Consider the following 22,430-nt stretch of genomic DNA (forward strand, 5'->3'; position numbering starts at 1 on the left):
GGCTAGGTGGAGGTCTAGAACTCCGGCGACGTGCGAAGCACGGAGACGGAGTTACCTCCGCCGTGCCATTATTTCCATCGAACCGGTCGACCTCGAAGGCCGTTATCCCGCTTATCTCCCGTTTGTATTCATAACCTGTATATTTAGAACATAGTTTTATTCCACCGTTGCGTCCGTTAACATCGCTAAAACTGTCTTGACTGTGGGACTACTTTCCGCCACATATCAACTTTCTACTTGCAGGACAAAACTGCCGTTACTAGTTCTAAATGGATGGTTGCTATGGCCAAAAGCCAGTCGTTAGTTCTAAATGGCTGGTTGCTACGGCCAAAAGCCAGTCGTTAGTTCTATCTCTGCCGTTGTCAAGCGGGCATTTCCCAGGATTCTGATTAACTTTAACTTTGAAAGATCGCTACTTTTATAGCCTACATGGCATCCAACTAGCTACAATCCACCTCCGTCATATGCTACAATGTTACTATGGTTCTGCACGTCTGTATTTCAGCTTGGATGCAACGTGACAGTTCATTTAAACTTCGCAACGAGTTTGGCGAATTAATATTCAAGTGTGATACGGGAACTACTTCGAAGGTAGCAGGTTATACGAAGTTAATGGCCACCCCATTAGCCAATCAGAGAAGAGAATTCCATTGTTGAGGGAGATAAGTAAGGGATAATCAACGACGCGCCGTGCGTTTATAGGAAAATAATGCACGTTCGAAGTGGTAATAAGGACCCGACGCCGCAGGCGGAGGGGACTTTACACTTCGATAAGTGCATTATTTTCCTATAAACGCACAGGGCGCGGAGTTGATTATCCCGCTTATACCACTGCTACTATCATTTTCGTTTATATTGCCGCTGTCTTAGATACAACGTTGCTGTTTTTACCGTTACATTCACATTGGCGAATTGATATTCAAGTGTAATAAGCCCAAAAAAAGGAACTACTTCATAGCCGTGCGGTATATAGAAAAATAATGCACGTTCCAAATAGCGCATCACAATAGGAGATTTGACCAAGCAGTGGTATAAAACGGTTTATCTCCCTCAACAATGGAATTCTCTTCTCTGATTGGCTGATGGGGTGGCCATTAACTTCGTATAACCTGCTACCTTTGAAGTAGTTCCCGTAACACACTTGAATATTAATTCGCCAAACTCGTTGCGAAGTTTAAACAACTGTCACGTTGCATCCAAGCTGAAATACAGACGTGCAGAACCATAGTAACATTGTAGCATATGACGGAGGTGGATTGTAGCTAGTTGGATGCCATGTAGGCTATAAAAGTAGCGATCTTTCAAAGTTAAAGTTAATCAGAATCCTGGGATATGGCCGCTTGACAACGGGAGAGATAGAACTAACGACTGGCTTTTGGCCGTAGCAACCAGCCATTTAGAACTAACGACTGGCCTTTGGCCATAGCAACCATCCATTTTAGAACTAGTAACGGCAGTTTTGTCCTACAAGTAGAAAGTTGATATGTGGCGGAAAGTAGTCCCACAGTCAAGACAGTTTTAGCGATGTTAACGGACGCAACGGTGGAATAAAACTATGTTCTAAATATACAGGTTATGAATACAAACGGGAGATAAGCGGGATAACGGCCTTCGAGGTCGACCGGTTCGATGGAAATAATGGCACGGCGGAGGTAACTCCGTCTCCGTGCTTCGCACGTCGCCGGAGTTCTAGACCTCCACCTAGCCATTATTTCCATCGAACCGGTCACCTCGTCGGCCGTTATCCCTTACTTAACAGTTGTTGGTTATTGATTAAGATGGTAACAATCATTCTATTTGATAGACAGATTAACGGTCTAGTCATTTTAATCTATTCATTACTTTTCTAAACAGATCTCCATTTCATCCCAAGAATAATTCACATGAAGCAACTCTGTACTGCATAAAACAGTTCTTTATTTTTAGTTGTCCTTTAATTTAACAAGTAGACTAACAGCAGTCATACAAGTCTCAGTAACTTCCTGTTTTTTTTTTTTTTTTTTTTTTTTAAAGCATGGGACAGTTTCAGCAAAAGATAAAAATCCAACATTACACCATCCCTCCATATCCTGTGCTAAACTGCGTCATGCAATATGACACATTTTCTATTTTCAGGGCACAGGGCTAACAGGCTCGTATCAATTCACTTGTAGTCATGTAAGACTTTTATTAATGAGAAAATATTTCGCAAATGCACAACTTCTGTTGCATTAGTTCACATTTGGGTTTACAAATGCACGAATGTTGTGCATGTTCTCAGACTATGAAACACGGATGTGCGAATGTGTTTTGCCCCAATCGTTGCAGTGTAAATGGGGCAAAAGTCTCGAGGGGATGAGGCCAGGAACTTGTGATGCACAGGTGAGAATTCGTGTATCTGTAAAACGGTTTTGTGAACTTGTAAAACGGATTCGTGAACCCGTAGCCCTATTTTGTGTTAACAAGGTATGAAAAAAATATGTACAACTTCAAATGTACGGTTACACATTTGTGACTTTAGTGTGCGAATGCGAAATCTGCAGTTAAATGTGCTCGTGACTTTTGCACCACATATACCTTTATACATAACTGCTGAGGGGGGAGTTGAGATGCAACATACTGCTGAGGGGTGAGTTGAGATGGCGCCATCTGCTGAATCATGCAGGAACATCAATCTGAACTCGGATTTTCATAATCTGCAGCAGTGGCCTAAAACACAATCCAGTCCATCACAACAATAAAGTTAAACATACATGTACATACTCAAACATTAAAATAAAATACTAAATATTCCAAACAGATTTATATTTCTATTACTTATATGTACCCATGATCTTTTAGTGGATCTAACAGTGATGTGCACAAGCTGCATATCGTAACCGTATGACTTTGATATCCAAGTATCTTTTACATTAAAAAGATTCTGAAAGAAAGATATGCAAACAAATAGAATACAAATAAACACACACATACACATACACACACACACACACACACACACACACACACACACACACACACACACGCACACACACACACGCACACACACACACAGTGATAGACAGATGCACCCACCTGGACCCCAGCATTCTGCCCAATGGTTGAGTACATTTGTTCTGCATTGTGGTGATGCTGAAGAGCTTCATACGTTGATGAGGCTTCATTCTACAGACAAGACACAGAATATAGACTTTTATATAGAATACCGGGGTATAGACTTTTAGATTGAATAATTAATAATTATGATGTGACTAAATTATCCTATAAAAAAAATGGTGACTTTGGTTTAAAATAAACAAGAAAATTATGCTGTATAACAATCTGTGCATTACAGAGCTGTATAATGCATTTGATAGTATTTTAGGCCATGAAGGAGTTTCTCACACACACACACACACACACACACACACACACACACACACACACACACACACACACACACACACAGAGTGATAGACAGATGCACCCACCTGGACCCCAGCATTCTGCCCAATGGTTGAGTACATTTGTTCTGCATTGTAGCGATGCTGAAGAGCTTCATACGTTGATGAGGCTTCATCCTACAGACAAGACACATCACAGCATTAGAGCACGCTTTTTACACAGCATCACTACTTACTATGTGAGTGTGTGTGTGTGTGTGTGTGTGTGTGTGTGTGTGTGTGTGTGTGTGTGTGTGTGTGTGTGTGTGTGTGTGTGTGTGTGTGTGTGTGAGTGTGTGTGTGTGTGTGTGTGTGTGTGTGTGTGTGTGTGTGTGTGTGTGTTACCAACAGCAACAACTAGCAGTCACTTTAGTGAATGAGAGAGAAACATAGACAGACTGCATTTGAAGTGTTTCTTTTCTCTTAGCTGTTGCTGAGCTTGCGCCTGATTGAGTTTCTGTGGTGTGTGTGTGTTCCATCACTGCGGCCTGACGGTGGGGTCAGCGTCGCTGATACATGTGTGTATTCACATTCACAGCAGGAATGTCTCAGATGCAGCACTGATACTGCCAGCCCAGACTTTAAACATTATGATTCTCAGTGATAATGCTACTGCACAACATCATTTTCTATCTATATGTCTTATTACTGTTGCTTTGGGGGAAGGGGGAGAGCTGTGTAAATGCACTGCCCTCACAAGAACGGATGAAGACGGTTCTATGGCTCTGCCTTGACTTAAATTTAAGAGTGATCAACATAAGACTACTGTATGAGTATACATGTGTGAGGTTTCCGTCCCTCCCAGATAAGACCACTAGATGGAGCCGTTGACATGTTATGAACGTCTCCTTGGTCCTTGTCCTCACCGGTTGCCTACAGCTCTCATTACTGACCGCTGTTCTGAGTTTCATCTCTGTTATATTCTGTGCCTCTTCCCCTGTTTGTCACTCTGTCTAGAGTCCTCCAGAGCTGTGTTGTTATCGAGCGATGGTAACAAAGCCTGTTTCTTAGGTTTCTGCCTTTTTGAACTCAAACCTGTAGCCCATTTTGTGACTCTCAACTGCTGTATTTTTGGATTTTTTGAGGGTCTCATCTTTTGAATTTTTAAAGGCTATCTTTTTTGTGTGTTCGCTGATTACTGTAAAGTCACCTTCAGTTCAGTTCTGTTTTTGCTGTTCTATCTAGCTGATCAGAACAGTTCTATGATATTTTCAATGAACAAATACAACCATTCGATTTTGTTTTCACCAAGTGAAAACAAAGAGGAAGTTATATGGCCACAATGTGTATCACATACCCACATGCACAGACACATCAAATAAAAAAGACCATGCAATACCATTTCCATGTGGATTAAACTCACAGTACAGAGTCATTGTAAATAATAATCATAATAAAACAACTTTAACTTACATTTCGCTCCTGCATTCCTCCTGACTGTGTACTTCCTCCTTTTTGGCCTAATGGAACAAATCATGTTTTGCAATTAAAAGATGTTTCTATTGGCCCCGGCGCAACTGGCTGGGGCACCTGCACCGTACGCTGGCGACCCGGGTTCGATTCCCGCCCCGTGGTCCATTCCAGATCCCACCCCGACTCTCTCCCACTCACTTCCTGTCATTCTCTCTACTGTCCTGTCCAAATAAAGGCATTAAAAAGCCCAAAAAATAATCTTTAAAAAAAAAAAGATGTTTCTATTGATATTTCTTTGTGTGCATTTGTCTGAAATCATAAGCATATCTTTCTCTCTCTCTCTCTCTCTCTCTCTCTCTAACAATCTCTTTCTTTCTTCCCTCCTTTCTCAGGCAAGGTACAAGTGTGTGTGTGTGTGTGTGTGTGTGTGTGTGTGTGTGTGTGTGTGTGTGTGTGTGTGTGTGTGTGTTATCCTACCTTTGTGTCTCTTATACAGGAATATGACTCCTCCTAGCGGCAGTAACAACAGCAGCACAGCTACAAGGATGAAGACGTATAGAGGTGTTTCACCTCCTCCGTTCTTCACTATGTCTGTAAATAAACCCAGGAGTCAGTGTGAACAGAGGACAGAGCTGCTGTTATTGCTGCAGGTTATTGTGTACTGTGTACATGCTTTGCCATCAGACAGTGTGTCTGGAAATACAATCTAAACATGCTAACACAAGACAAGACAATAGCACCAGTAGATGCTGTACAGCAGAGGTAAAGCTGGAAATCATAACATCTCATATCACTCTCAGGTTTGACATGCAGAGGAGAACAGGAGCAGGGCAGCAGGGCAGATTCTCCTGAACTTTTATATAATATTTAAAATATATAATAAAATGTGTAATAAGACAATCCACAATTGGGTATCTGTAAGTGGCTTTGGACAAAAGCATCTGCTTTTGAAAAAGTTGTTAAAGGGACAAACCTTTTTCTATAGTTACTGGTGTTTGTGTTTTAGGTGGTGCTTTAGGTGTAGACGTGCTTGCTGGTAATATCGGATGAAGATCTGTGAGAGAAAGAAATACATTTTAATGAAAGGACCTGTCGTGGTCATGACTGAAACCGTCAATAATCAGATGATAAGACATAGAAAAATGTTGACCTTTGATCAGGAGGTTAATTCTCTTGACCTCTCCATTAAGATAGCACTTATATAATCCCTGGTCCTCCTCAGTCAGGTCTGATATTAGCACAGAAGCATTTCCTGATTTGTTAAACATCTGAACTCTGCCACTGTAGGGTCCTCTTGTGCTGGATACTCTAATGGATGAGCTGTCTGGAGACCCTTTCCGCTTGATGACATTCCATGTCACTCTCTCAGGTTTGACATGCAGAGGAGAACAGGAGCAGGGCAGCAGGACAGATTCTCCTGAGCTTTTTACAAACTCATATGTTGTGTCCTTTTCCATTAGAGAGCATCCTGGAAGAAACATGACACTTACCAAATATAAATATAAATATAAATATAAATATAAAGCCAACATAGCTCAGTTTCTTGTCATGAGCATTTTTCCCTTATTTTCACATAGGCCTACATCATAACAACATATAGAACTACAATACAAATTGTATTGCTGAAGCGGTCTCCTTGTCATTCCGAATCTGCTTCAGTAAAATAGTACATTCTTTCTAAAATATCAGTACATAATAAATACCCTACCTTTAACTCTAAGTGTGATGTCTCTGTAGCTGGAGGTCCAGCCTTCACACCTGTAGTCTCCCTCATCCTCTTTAGTCAGGTCTGATATGAACAGGGAGAGATTTCCTGGAGAATCCTTATTGGACATGTGAATCCTGTCCGAGTGGTGAGATGTAGAGGGATACAACTGTGTGTTTGTGCCTTTTAACCATTTGAAGTTGTGAGGTTTATCCTGGAGATCAGCACAGGAGCACGGCAGGAGAGCAGATTCACCAAGATATTTAGTGACTTCAATACTGTTCATATCTAGCAGATTGCAGCCTTTGGAAACACAAAATATATTGGATTACTCCTCACCTGTAGATTCAGATATTTTCTACAGTTTTCCTTGATGGCTTGAATGCTTTTGTCAACTTGACTTCACAACAACACAGGCCTAAACTAGATGTACCGTGTCAATTTGTTTCTATCTCCTACTCCATTCCTTACTGCAACTTTTATGTGCATGTATATACATGTAAATGAGTGTGTGTATGTGTGTGCTTGTGTGCTTCTCTGTCGCTGAGTTTTCGCTTGTGAGTGTGTGTGGTGGGGATAATGGTGGGGGCGTGTCTGCTTGTCTGCATTGGTGTGTGTGTGTGTTTTATGTGTCTCTGTGTGTGTATGTTCACTCATGTGGTGTGTGTGTGTGTGTGTGTGTGTGTGTGTGTGTGTGTGTGTGTGTGTGTGTTTATGTGTCTGTGTGCGTGTTTGTGTGTGTGTGTGTGTGTGTGTGTGTGTGTGTGTGTGTGTGTGTGTGTGTGTGTGTGTGTGTGTGTGTGTGTGTGTGTGTGTGTGTGTGTGTGTGTGTGTTGTGTGTGTGTGGATGTGTGTGTGCATGCACGTGTTTATGTGTATGTGTGTGCAGGTGCATGTGTGGGTGCATATGCCTGGCTGTCTTCTGTGTGTGTATGTGTGTGTGTGTGTGTGTGTGTGTGTGTGTGTGTGTGTCTATGTTTGTGTGTGTGCACAGTGCATGTGTGTGTCTGTGCTTGTCTTTGTGTGTGTGTGTGTGTGTGTGTGTGTGTGTGTGTGTTCATGTTTGTTTACCCACACACACAAACACACACACACACACACACACACACACACACACACACACTCACAAACACACACACACCATTACCCACATACTCATAAGTGCACATACACACATATAAATACAGGCACAGAGACACACACACACAAACCCACACACCATTACCCCCACCACACACACTCACTAGCGGAAACTCACGGACAGAGAAGAACACAAACACAAGCGCATACATGCACGCTCATTTACATACATAAACGTTGCAGCAGGGTATAGAGAAGAAGATGGAAACAAACATGCTTTGCATCACTTTGCAGGACATCTAGCTCAGGGTACTGATATGTACTGCTAATACAAACGGTTTAATGAGATTTCACTCCCTGTAAGGAAAGCAACACAGCAATACCTATACACCATAGGCATTTTATAAAATATACACTCGAAAATGTATGACTAGTATAGTGATGAAGTAAGAGACTATTCTGGAATGTCATAATTCAGTCTGGTGTTAGGTGTTGTAACTCACCTGTCGCAATTCTGACCATGTAGCTAAAGGAAAGCAAAATTATCCACTGCATGTTTTCTGATAGTTGTCTTTGCTGTTTCTGTGTTTCTCTCACACACACCAAGGGTGTTGGCAGCTCTAATGGTCATACATGTACACAGGATTGACAATGACACATCCTTCCTTCTCATGCAGTCACTTTAGACCTCTCACTGGATTCATCTTTCATCACCATCTCCTGAAAACGGAGTGGAATAAGTGTATGAGGAGAGCAATACACAAATAACGTTTTGCTTTCAACTGAACTCCCTAAAAACAACAACGATGCCATCACTGTCAGAAACTATACAAACACTTTCAATATGTGTAAGATAAGTAAGTTATGTTGAATGCATACCCGATTGATAATCTCCAGTGGGTTTAATCTGCCTTGTTTACCTGTCATCTGCTTTCATCTGAACTCTGAAACGAGAGCTACAGTATCTTCGAGGGCTCTATAGAGGGAGACTCCCCCATGCTGATTGAAAATGTGTCCTTAACACTGCAGGTCCTTAACTCAACTCTATACTATGAGTATGTAGAGAAGAGGTGGATCTGGAACACAAGATGAGGAAATGGAGCTCTCTTGGTGTGACATGAGTTGGACATGACATCAGCAGCATCAGCACTCAGAGATGTACTGTAGGCTAGTTGAGCTTTAAACAGACATGCTGTTCTCAGGAATTTGAGCTCTTTCATGCTAACAAAACTACGGAGCCCGAGAGGGCTCACGGCAATATATTTTGGGGAAGGAAGAAAACGTGCGCTCACTTTGCAAAATCGAGCTCTCATTTTATTAAATCGTGCACTCGTTTAAGTAGAGCGTGCTCTCGTTTCATTACATCATGCGCCCGTTTTCCTTAAACGTGCACTCACAGTACTACATCGTGGTCTCGCTTATCTAAAATGTGCACTCGTTTTAGTTTTTCTTAAAATGGGCGCACGATTAGATAAAAACGTGAGCATGATTTGTATAAAACTTGCATTCGTTTTCATTAAATCATGCCCTTGTTTTATAAAATTGAGCCCTTGAATTACAAAATCGTGCTCTCATTTTATTAAATCGAGAGCTCGTTCTTTAAAAAACGTGCCCATGATTTATAGCTTATAATGTGTGTAAGTTAGAACATGGTGAGCACTATCCAATTTGCTGTTACAGTTGTGACAAGTAGGCCTTGGGTCAGTTTGAGGCATTGTGAAAGACATGGATCTAGGGTTTACCATGGGTTAGCTACTGTATGTCACACAAAGAAATACTGGCAACTTTAGTAACTTAGCATGGTAGTAAGTGCAAGTAGAACGTCTTGCGGGTGAGAAAAGAGCTGTGCGCATCATTCATTAAACTCGACCCTGAAGAATCCCAGTGCCGCCGCCGGCGACGCCCGAGAAGAGGACAGGCCACTTCTCGGACCCAGTTTCGTACAGTATGGCACATAGACTCATACGATACATTGAGCCCATATGGAATCTGCTAACGGGTGCATAGACGGCTTCAGCAGGAAAATGATGTGGCTCAGAGCTGCATTTACAAATAGTGACCCTCGTGTAATTGGTGGCTACTATGCAGAGGCCATGGTTTGGTGGCTAACCGACACTTATGCGCACGGACATGGGGGCAGAGAATGTGGTTCTTCGCGATATGCAAGTGTAGGCTACTTAATGCAAAATGATGAAGATAGCAGAGCGGGCAAATCAAGCTGTTTGACCGGGAGAAGTAGTGCAAATCAAAGAATAGAGAGTTGGTGGGGTGTGATGAGGAGAGAGGACATTGAGCACCGGGAGAAGTAGTGCAAATCAAAGAATAGAGAGTTGGTGGGGTGTGATGAGGAGAGAGGACATTGAGCACTATACATCCAGATGTTTGGCGAACTTAAAAACGAGGGTTTATTCGCTGGTGACTTCCTAGACAAGGCACTCATCCAGCTGTGTTTCAGAACATGAGTTATAATTTCTTCTCAGAACATGAGTTATAATTTCTTCAATGCGAACGCTCTGAAACACAGCTGGATGAGTGCCTTGTCTAGGAAGTCACCAGCGAATAAACCCTCGTTTTTAAGTTCGCCAAACATGGATGTATAGTGCTCAATGTCCCCACCAATTCTCTATTCTCACTACTTCTCCCGTCAAACAGCTTGATCGGCCCGCTCTGCTATCTTCATCATTTTGCATTAAGTACACTTGCATATCGCGAAGAACCACATTCTCTGTCCCCATGTCCGTGCGCGTCAGTGTCGGGTAGCCACCAACTATATAACACGAGGGTCACTAGGCCTATTTGTAAATGCAGCTCTGAGCCACATCATTTTCCTGCTGAAGCCGTCTATGCACCCGTTAGCCGATTCCATATGGGCTCAATGTATCGTACGAGTCTATGTGCCATACGAAATTGGGTCCGAGAAGTAGCCTGTCTTTTTCTCAGGCGTCGCCGGCAGCGACACTGGAATCACTAAGAATGATGCGCACAGCTCTCTTCTCACCGGCAAGCCATTCTCTAGACATTTGTGTGCATCCAATGATACCTATGAAACTTCCCGGGACCTTGGAGTTGGCCAAAAATAAAATCAATAACGGGACCTAAGTCATCATAGCCACGGCAGCGAAGACCGCTTGTTCGCAACGTATTCTTGCACTTACAACCATGCTGAGTTACTAAAGTTGCCAGTAGGCTATTTCTTTGTGTGACATACTGTACATAACCCATGGTAAACCTTGGTAGATCCATCCTTTCACAATGCCTCAAACTGACCCAAGGCCTACTTGTCACAACTGTAACAGCAAATTGGATAGTGCTCATCATGTTCTAACTTATGCACGTTGTAAGCTATAAATCATGGGCACGTTTTTTAAAGAACGAGCTCTCGATTTGTTTTAATTGAGAGCTCGATTTTGTAATTCGAGGGCTCGATTTTATAAAACGAGGGCATGATTTAATGAAAACGAATGCACGTTTTATACAAATCATGCTCACGTTTTTATCTAATCATGCGCCCATTTTAAGAAAAACTAAAACGAGTGCACATTTTAGATTAACGAGACCACGATGTAGTACTGTGAGCGCACGTTTAAGGAAAACGGGCGCATGATGTAATGAAACGAGAGCACGCTCTACTTAAACAAGTGCACGATTTAATAAAACGAGAGCTCGATTTTGCAAAGTGAGCGCACATTTTCATCCTTCCCCAAAAAATATTGCCTTGAGCCTTTAAGGGCTCCGTACAAAACCAACAAGAAAGAGAAGTGAGAAACCCTGACCACAACTGAGCAGAGGGGTCAGCACATTCAAAAGACTAGCCTAGCCTGAGAAACAGTACTCACAAAACACCAGTTTAAGGACTGTGTAATGCTGGGCTTTTAGGAAGAGATTAAACAGAAAAAAATGTGGGTGTGCTTGGGTGCTGTGAGCAAAACCGCAGTGCAGTTGGGGGTGCGTATTTAGAAAATCTTGCCATGGTCGACCAAAGAAGTTGAGTGCACATGCTCACCGTCATATCCAGAGGTTGGCTTTGGAAAACAGACATATGAGTGCTGCCAACATTGCTGCAGAGGTTGTGGGGTGGGGTCAGTCTGTCAGTGCTCAGAACATACTCCATACACGGCATCAAATTGGTCTGCATGGCTGTCGTCGCAGAAGGAAGCCTCTACCAAAGATAATGCAAACGAAAGCCTGCAAACGGTTTGCTGAAGACAAGCAGACTGAAACCATGTCCAGTGGTCTGATGAGATCAAGACTGGTTCAGATGCTGTCAAGCGTGTGGCAACAACAGGTGAGAGCAAACACAAAAGTGTCTTGCCTACTGACGGTGGTGGGACTGTCATGGCCTGGACCTGCATGGGTGCTGCCAACTGGGGAGCTACAATTCATTGAGGGAACCATGAATGCCAACATGTACTGTGACATAGTGAAGCAGAGCATGCAGCCAGCCCATCAGCCCTTCAGAAACTAGGAAGCAGGGAGGTATTCCAACATGATAACGACCCAAACACATCTCCACGACGACCACTGGTGGACTTGGGGGTGTACTCACTTTTGTTGCCAGAGGTTTAGACATTAATGGCTGTGTGTTGAGTTATTTTGAGGGGACAGCAAATTTACACTGTTATACAAGCTGTAAACTCAATGCAATGAGTGGTTATGTGATCGGTTGACATGGCCCCTTAAGACAAACGGTAACACTTTAGTTTAGGGTGTCGCTGTTACAGTGTACCTACCTAATTAGGTACAGTGGTACAACACAACATGTACTATCAGGTACTATCATTGTACTTACATTATGTATTTGTGGGTACCTATATATAGTTGTTACATTGTAATAGTGAGTGCTTTTACAAAACGTTGCCAATTTGCCTACATTTTTCATCAGAGGCAAAGGGCTGACCTGAGACCTGTTGGATGGGGTAAATCTGGTCATGAAAGATTTGATATACAAACCATTCTTAGCTCCAGTCAATAGGTCATTGTCTTCAGTGTACATGTAACAGCTGTGCTGCTACAACCTTGTTTATGTCACTGTATCGAAGAGTAATAAGTGTGTACCAACACATTTGATACATGTGCTACATAGGGTAATGGCAGACATGTTCCAAGACATCAAAGACACAACATACATGTCATATGTGCATGCAAGTAATTAACTGGTACATTTAACAGGTTTATTCCACAGTATCAAAGAGTAACAAAGGTGTAGCAGTGCAGCTGTTACATTTATCAACTGTGTTGGTACACACTTATTACTCTTTGATACAGTGACATAAACCCGTAACAAGGTTTTAGCAGCATAGCTGTTACATGTACACTGAAGACAATGGCCCCTTGACTGGAGCTAAGAATGGTTTGTATATCAAATCTTTCATGACCAGATTTACCCCATCCAGCAGGTCTCAGGTCAGCCCTTTGCTTCTGATGAAAAATGTAGGCAAATTGGCAAAGTTTTGTAAAGCACTCAGTATTACAATGTATCAAATATATGCAGGTACCCACAAATACATAATGCAAGTACAATGATAGTACCTGATAGTACCTGTTGTTACACAGGTTGTACCACTGTACCTAATTAGGTAGATACACTGTAACAGCGACAACCCAAACTAAAGTGTTACCACAATGGGTATTATATGTGTAAAAGCACTTACAATGTAACAACTGTGTACAGTAGGTACCCCAAATACATAATGCAAATACATAGTATATGTTGGTACATGTTGTTACACAGGTTGTACCACTGTACCTTATTAGGTAGGTACACTGTAACAGCGACACATTAAAATAAACTGTTACCGAAAGCAACACAGAATGTATGCTGTGTGTACACTTATGCTCTGAAATGTTTGACTGATAAAAAAAAAAGAGACTAGGAAAGTCATCATTCATAAGTCTGGTGTTGTAATAACTCACTTGATGCAATTCTGACCATCCAGCACAAGAAAAGCAAAATGATCCAACCCATTTTATTACAGTGCATGGAAATAAACTGTATTGATATTCCTTCGTTTTTCTTTTTATTATTATTACAGTGCATGGAAATGCACTGTATTGTTATTCAAAAGTGAATGATGACACACATCCTTCCTTCTCATGCAGTCACGTTACACTTCTCATTAGATTCTTTCATCACCATCTCCTGAAACACGGAATAAGTGGATGAGGAGAGCAACACACAACTAAAGTTCTGCTTTCAGCTGTATGAAATAAGTACAGTATCTTTAATCAGATTTAATGTTAGACTTCTATAAGAGTCTGGCTTTTACAATTGAACATTAGTCTGGGGAGTCTGAGCTTTATTTCTATTGCACAAGAGGCGTGATCAATGGTCATAGTAACTCTGTAAGCTTTTGGTTAATCCTCAGTCCAATGGTCTGGGTGCGCCTTTTGGATAAACTAGTTTGTGATTGGACCCAGAAGATGTCGACAGGAAGCAGGAGAGATAGATCCCCAATTCTCTGAAACATCAAGTAACGAGATCCACCTCTCAGAGGGACATACGTCCCCAATCTCTGCAGAAGCAATTGCACAAAGTCTGGCTTTGACAGACAGCACAAGTCTGATGCCCAATCAGTGGTATAAAGGATGAGGCTGTGCAAGACTGTATGTGTAAGGGAAAGATTGTCCAAGCAACTTCATCAGATGATTAGAATCTTTTGATATTTGCTTTATCTATTGTAACCAAATGCCTTGTTTTCATAGCCATTCCCTGACTTACCTGAAAGGTCAACATACATTTCTTGTGTTTAAACTCAATATTCTATCGTCTTTCCTAAGTTGACAAATGGTCGGAGGATTTGACCTCTGCGTCACTTTTTTTTGGTCACTATTTTCATACCTTAGTGAAGAAGAAAGTCATAAACTACTACTGAGAGTTCACAGACACATCTGACTGAATGAACATAATGGAAAAATCGTTCTGTTACATTTTGTAGAGAAATGTTTTTCTTGTCACCAAACAAAACAAAATTAATCACTGTACTGCCATTGTAACGGTTTAACAGTTGTTGGTTATTGATTTAGATGGTAACAATCATTCTATTTGATAGACAGATTAACTGTCTAGTAATTTTAATCTATTCATTCATTTTCTAAACAGATCTCCATTTCATCCCAAGAATAATTCACATGAAGCAACTCTGTACGGCACAAAACAGTAATTTCTTTATTTTTAGTTGTCCTTTAATTTAACAAGTAGACTAACAGCAGTCATACAAGTCTCAGTAACTTTCTGTTTTTTTTTTTGTTTTTTTTAAAGCATGGGACAGTTTCAGCAAAATAGAAAAATCCAACATTACACCATCCCTCCATATCCTGTGTTAAACTGTGTCATGCAATATGACACATTTTCTATTTTCACCATAAAACTTGAGATTGTATCGAATGGAAAAGGGGAATTATCTAAACCAGCTGAACTATTACAGTAAAGTCAGTTCCACTATTTCTACACATCATTGACTCAGTTACTTGCTAGTGGCTACCATGAAGCTACTGCAATGGAATTGAAACAGCATTGAGACCAAAAACAAGCTAACCTGTTGCATACAACTACAGATGTATTCTAACAAGCAACATAACTGCTGAGGGGGGAGTTGAGATGCAACATACTGCTGAGGGGTGAGTTGAGATGGCGCCATCTGCTGACTAATGCAGGAACATCAATCTGAACTCAGATTTTCATAATCTGCAGCAGTGGCCTAAAACACAATCCAGTCCATCACAACAATAAAGTTAAACATACATACTCAAACATTAAAAAAAACAGATTTATATTTCTATTACTTATATGTACCCATGATCTTTTAGTGGATCTAACAGTCATGTGCACAAGCTGCATATACATATAACTGTATGACTTTGATATCCAAGTATATTTTACATTGAAAAGACTCTGAAAGAAAGATATGCAAACAAAAAGAATAAAAATAAACACACACATACACATACACACACACACACACACACACACACACACACACACACACACACACACACACACACACACACACACACACACACACACACACACACACACACACACACACAGTGATAGACAGATGCACCCACCTGGACCCCAGCATTCTGCCCAATGGTTGAGTACATTTGTTCTGCATTGTGGTGATGCTGAAGAGCTTCATACGTTGATGAGGCTTCATTCTACAGACAAGACACAGAATATAGACTTTTATATAGAATACCGGGGTATAGACTTTTAGATTGAATAATTGATAATTATGATGTGACTAAATTATCCTATAAAAAAGAAATGGTGACTTTGGTTTAAAATGAACAAGTAAATTATGCTGTAACAATCTGTGCATTACAGAGCTGTATAATGCATTTGATAGTATTTTAGGCCATGAAGGAGTTTCTCTCACACACACACACACACACACACACACACACACACACACATACACACAGTGATAGAGAGATGCACCCACCTGGACCCCAGCGTTCTGCCCAATGGTTGAGTACATTTGCTCTGCATTGTAGCGATGCTGAAGAGCTTCATACGTCAATGAGGAATCATTCTACAGACAAGACACATCACAGCATTAGAGCACGCTTTTTACACAGCATCATTACTTACTGTGTGAGTGTGTGTGTGTGTGTGTTTGTGTGTGTTACCAACAGCAACAACTTGCAGTCACTTTAGTGAATGAGATTGAAACAGACAGATTGCATTGGAAGCGTTTTTTTCTCTCTTACGTAGATGTTGCTGAGCTTGCGCCTGATTCAGTTTCTGTGGTGTGTGTGTGTTCCATCACTGCGGCCTGACGGTGGGGTCGCTGATACATGTGTGTATTCACATTCACAGCAGGAATGTCTCAGATGCAGCACCACTACTACCAGCCCAGACTTCACATACAGTATTATGATTCTCAGTGATAATGCTACTGCACAACATCATTTTCTATCTATATGTCTTATCACCGTTGCTTTGGGGGAAGGGGGAGGGCTGTGGAAATGCACTGCCCTAACAAGAACGGATGAAGACGGTTCTATGGCTCTGCCCTGACTTAAATTTAAGAGTGATCAACATAAGACTACTGTATGAGTATACATGTGTGAGGTTTCCGTCCCTCCCAGATAAGACCACTAGATGGAGCCGTTGACATGTTATGAACGTCTCCTTGGTCCTTGTCCTCACCGGTTGTCTACAGCTCTCATTACTGCCCGCTGTTCTGAGTTTCATCTCTGTTATATTCTGTGCCTCTTCCCCTGTTTGTCACTCTGTCTAGAGTCCTCCAGAGCTGTGCTGCTATCGAGCGACGGTAACAAAGCCTGTTTCTTAGGTTTCTGCCTTTTTGAACTCAAACCCAAGCCCATTTTGTGACTCAACTGCTGTATTTTTGGATTTTTTGAGGGTCTCTTCTTTTGGATCTTTTGGATCTTTTTTGTGTGTTCGCTGATTAAAGTCACCTTCAGTTCAGTTCTGTTTTTGCTGTTCTATCTAGCTGATCAGAACAGTTCTATGATATTTTCGATGAACAAATACAACCAGTAGATGAAGTTATATGGCCACAATGTGTATCACATACCCACATGCACAGACACATCCAATAAAAAAGACCATGCAATACCATTTCCATGTGGATTAAACTCACAGTATGAGTCATTGTAAAAATAATAATAATAATAATAATAATAATAATAATAAAACAACTTTAACTTACATTTCGCTCCTGCATTCCTCCTGACTGTGTACTTCCTCCTTTTTGGCCTAATGGAACAAATCATGTTTTGCAATTAAAAGATGTTTCTATTGATATTTCTTTGTGTGCATTTGTCTGAAATCATAAGCATATCTCTCTCTCTCTCTCTCTCTCTATATATATATATATATATATCTTTCTTTCTTCCTTCCTTTCTCAGGCAAGGTACAAGTGGGTGTGTGTGTGTGTGTGTGTGTGTGTGTGTGTGTGTGTGTGCGTGCGTGCGTGCGTGCGTGCGTGCGTGCGTGCGTGCGTGCGTGCGTGCGTGCGTGCGTGCGTGTGTGCTTTATCCTACCTTTGTGTCTCTTATACAGGAATATGACTCCTCCTAGCGGCAGTAACAACAGCAGCACAGCTACAAGGATGAAGACGTATAGAGGTGTTTCGCTTCCTCCGTTCTTCACTATGTCTGTAAATAAACCCAGGAGTCAGTGTGAACAGAGGACAGAGCTGCTTCTGTTGCTGCAGGTTATTGTGTACTGTGTACATGCTTTGCCATCAGACAGTGTGTCTGGAAATACAAACTAAACATGTTAACACAAGACAAGACAATAGCACCAGTAGATGCTGTACAGCAGAGGTAAAGCTGGAAATCATAAAATCTCATATCACTCTCAGGTTTGACATGCAGAGGAGAACAGGAGCAGGGCAGCAGGGCAGATTCTCTTGAGCTTGTATATAATATTTAAAATATATAATAAAATATATAATTAGACAATCTACAACTGGGTATCTGTAAGTGGCTTTGGACAAAAGCAAACCTTTATCTACAGTTACTGTCGTTTGTGTTTTAGGTGCTTTAGGTGTAGACGTGCTTGTTGGTAATATCGGATGAAGATCTGTGAGAGAAAGAAATACATTTTAATAAAATGACCACTAATGTTGTGGTCATGACTAAAACCGTCAATAATCAGACGATAAAACATAGAAAGATGTTGACCTTTGATCAGGAGGTTAATTCTCTTGACCTCCTCATTAAGATAGCACTTATATAATCCCTGGTCCTCCTCAGTCAGGTCTGATATTAGCAGAGAAGCATTTCCTGGTGAATGTTGGTTAAACATCTGAACTCTGCCTTTGTAGGGTCCACTTGTGCTGGATACTGAAATGGATGAGCCGTTTTGAGACCCTCTCCGTCTGATGACATCCCATGTCACAATCTCAGGTTTGGCATGCAGAGGAGAACAGGTGCAGGGCAGCAGGGCAGATTCTCCTGAGCTTTTCACAATCTCATATCTTGTGTTCTTTTCCATTAGAGAGCATCCTGGAAGAAACATGACACTCACCAAATACGGTCTAAAGCCAACATAGCTCAGTTTCTTGAGCATTTCCCCCTTCTTTTCAAATAGGCCTACATCATAACAACATATAGAACTACAACACAAATTGCATTGTTGAAGCAGTCTCCTTGTCATTCTGAATCTGCTTCAGTAAAACAGTAAATTCTCTCTAAAATATCAGTACATAATATACAGTAACTAGATGTACCGCAAAGCGATACATAATATGACCGCCGCTCAGTCCTGCACATTCTCTCCGCAAATTCCAATCACGCTTGTGTTTCCATCGCCTACTCCATCCCTACTGCAACTTTTATGTATGTAAATGAGTGTGTGCATGTGTGCGCTTGCTTTTGTGTATGAGTGCTTCTCTGTCTAGTGTGAGTGTGTGTCTGCTTGTGTGTGTGTTTTATGTGTCTCTGTGTATATGTTCACTGTGTTCTCTGCCGTCACTGTCACTCCAAAATCAGATAACACACACACACACACACACACACACACACACACACACACACACACACACACACAGGCACACCCAGAGAGAGAGAGAGAGAAAGAGAGAACACACACAGAAAACACGCAGATAACACAGACACAGAGAGAGAGAGAGAGAGAGAAAGAAAGAAAGAGAACACACACAGAACATGCACATACACCCATATACACACATGCAAACACACAGATGGGCACACAGAAACACACCCACACACACAGGCTATAGTACATCACACACACACTCACTTCTCAGCTCCGGTGGTCTCACAAAATGTACTCAAAGATGTGTGTGTGTGTGTGTGTGTGTGTGTGTGTGTGTGTGTGTGTGTGTGTGTGTGTGTGTGTGTAGGTGTGTGTGTGTGTGTGTAAGGGTGTATGTGTGCATGCATGTGGGCGTGTTTGTGCATGTGTTTGTGTAATGTTTTATGTACATGTGTGTATGTAGTGGTGCGTGTGTGTGTAGGTATGCGTGTGTGTGTGTGTGTATTTATGTGTGTGTGTGTGTGTGTGTGTGTGTGTGTGTGTGTGTGTGTGTGTGTGTGTGTGTGTGTGTGTGTGTGTGTGTGTGTTCCTGCATGTTTGTTGCACCCAGAGCAACCATTCTCTTTTAAAACATATTTGGAAACTAGTTGATTAAAGGTTTCTAATTCTTATTCTTATTCTTTATTAGGATCCCCATTAGCTTCCCCACAAAGGGGTCGCTAGTCTCCCTGGGGTCCTGTAGTAAAATCATCATCATTTCAACATTACAAGTATTAAAATGTTACATTGCATTTACATTCCATTATTATTAAAAACACAAACAGTCTAGCCAACACCATAATCGCAACTGGACAAGATCAAGCATTCACACAAGAGCTTATAGGCCTATGCCTGACTCTAACTTAAGAAAATGTTGCTTAAGTGACTTCTTGTATCTAACACAGTTCTCAATGTTTTTAATGTCCAACGGGAGCCTATTCCACATGATAGAGCCCCTGTAGAGTACAGTTCTTATCATACAGTTTGTGCATGGAGCTGGGACACCCAAAAACCCATTTGTCACTTGTCTAGTTCTATACCTATGGCAATCACCTGCTAGTATCAGCCAGTTGGAAAAGAACTGAGGTGTTTTCTTCCAAACTGAGTTATGCATAAATCTCAAAAGATGGTACCTAGATTTTGTTTCAACAGTTAGCCATGATAACTTTTTGTGCATCTCAAAGACATTTGTACGGAATGAGCAATGCAGAGCAAGTCTGGCTGCTCTATTCTGCGCAATCTGAAGTTTTCTAATATTTTTGCCAGCAGCACTTGACCAAACAACAGGGCAGTAGTCCAAATGTGACAAAACAATTGACCTAATGACATCAATCATTATGGAGGATGAAACATATGTTGCACATTTTCTTGCCATTGCAATACCTTTCCCCATTTTTGTGACAATATCATCAATTTGATCGGACCAGGAAAGTAAATTATCCAACTTCACTCCCAGCAGTTTAGTTTTAGTAACCTGCTCTATAGGTATGTCGTCAATAGATAAATTCAATGTGTTGGCTTTAGCAAGAGCGTTCCGTTTACCAAAAACAATACATTTGGTCTTAGATATGTTCAGCATTAATTTGTTCATTTTCACCCATCTAATTATGTTTTGTAGCTCAGTGTTTAGATGTTCTTCTAGCTCAACTACAGTGTGTGAGGAGGTAAATAAGGTAGAGTCATCGGCATACATCACCACATTAGCATTTCCAACAGCAGATGGTAAGTCATTAATGAAAATTGAGAATAAAAGAGGTCCCAAGCAGCTACCCTGTGGAACACCACAAGATACTGTATTTCTGTCTGACATACTTCCATTGAACAATACCCGCTGACTTCTACAGGAGAGATAGCTTCTCAGCCAAGCAATTGCTAAGGGTGAGAAACCATACTTTTCAAGTTTTAAAATCAAGATATTGTGGTCAATAACATCAAAAGCTGCTGTGAAATCTAGGAGCACCGCACCGACTAATTTTCCCTCATCCATGCGTGTTAACCATAAATCTGTCATATGTACTAATGCTGTATTTGTAGAGTGGCCTGGTCTTTAAGCATGCTGATCAATTGTTAGTAGATCATTTTGACTGAAATAATTCAAAATTTGATTAAAAATTATTTTCTCAAAAATTTTGGTGTCACTTATCACACAAATGCAGGCACAGAGACACACACACACACACACACACACACAAACCCACACACCATTACCCCCACCACACACACTCACTCGCGGAAACTCACAGACAGAGAAGAACACGACCAAGCAGTGGTATAATATGACATTACACACTAAGCTAAATACATAAACGCCTCCGGAATCCCGACGGATCACTCCTAAAATGTAATTGTTTCTTCCTTGGGTCATGCCTGACATGCCTGAATTTCATCGAAATCCATCCATTACTTTTTGAGTTATCTTGCTAACAAACAGACAGACAAACAAACAGACAAACGCCGGTCCCCGATGAAAACATATACCTCCTTGGGCTTGGCGGAGGTAAATAAAAAAAATAATAGATGTCCTACCTTTAACTTTGAGATAGATGTCTCTGTAGCTGGAGGTCGAGCCTTCACACCTGTAGTCTCCCTCATCCTCTTTAGTCAGGTCTGATATGAACAGGGAGAGATTTCCTGGAGAATCCTTATTGAACATGCGAATCCTGTCCGAGTGGTGAGATGTAAAGGGATACATCTCTATGTTTGTGCTTTTGAACCATCTTGTGTTGTGAGGTTTAGTCTGGATATCAGCACAGGAGCACGGCAGGAGAACAGATTCACCAAGAAATTTAGTGACTTTAATTCTGTTCGTATCTAGCAGATTGCAGCCTTTGGAAAAACAAAAAGTCTTGAATTACTCCTCACCTGTAGATCCAAAGCCGTTTTCTTGATTGCTTGAATGCATTCTCATTTTCTAAACTAGCACAGGTCTAAACAGAAATACTCTGGAAAGACTGAATTACATATTATAAAATATAATATTACAAAATATTTAATACATGCAACAGAAGCAAATCTTTCCTTCAAACGCAATTTGAGACTGAATCATAATGTACAACCAAGTTACATAACAACGGAGTTCAATAGAGCGGTTTCAACCTTATATCCAGCTATATCCATGGCATTTGGTGATATTATATTGATCGCAGCCACAGACAGGTTGGCCATCAAAACTATTTATTGGAGCAAACATTCAACTTCAACTGTGACTTCAATACTGTTCGTATCTAGCAGATTGCAGCCTTTGGAAACACAAAATATATTGGATTACTCCTCACCTAGATTCAGATATTTTTTACAGTTTTCCTTGATGGCTTGA

General features: G+C 41.2%; 1 protein-coding gene across 1 annotated transcript; it reads right to left on the minus strand.

The window, feature by feature from the left end:
• Window positions 1–1,952: 1,952 nt before the first annotated feature.
• Window positions 1,953–21,806, minus strand: LOC134092158 (uncharacterized). The gene is made up of 9 exons (XM_062544950.1): window positions 21,641–21,806; window positions 18,259–18,582; window positions 18,080–18,157; window positions 17,614–17,727; window positions 17,280–17,326; window positions 16,044–16,133; window positions 3,450–3,539; window positions 3,055–3,144; window positions 1,953–2,688 (listed from the first exon to the last, which is right to left on the minus strand). The coding sequence occupies exons 1-9, from the start codon at window positions 21,804–21,806 to the stop codon at window positions 2,650–2,652; spliced, it is 1,038 nt and encodes a 345-aa protein (XP_062400934.1). The 3' UTR covers window positions 1,953–2,649.
• Window positions 21,807–22,430: the final 624 nt, after the last annotated feature.

This window comes from Sardina pilchardus, chromosome 9 (assembly GCF_963854185.1).
Source record: "Sardina pilchardus chromosome 9, fSarPil1.1, whole genome shotgun sequence".
Taxonomy (NCBI): domain Eukaryota; kingdom Metazoa; phylum Chordata; class Actinopteri; order Clupeiformes; family Clupeidae; genus Sardina; species Sardina pilchardus.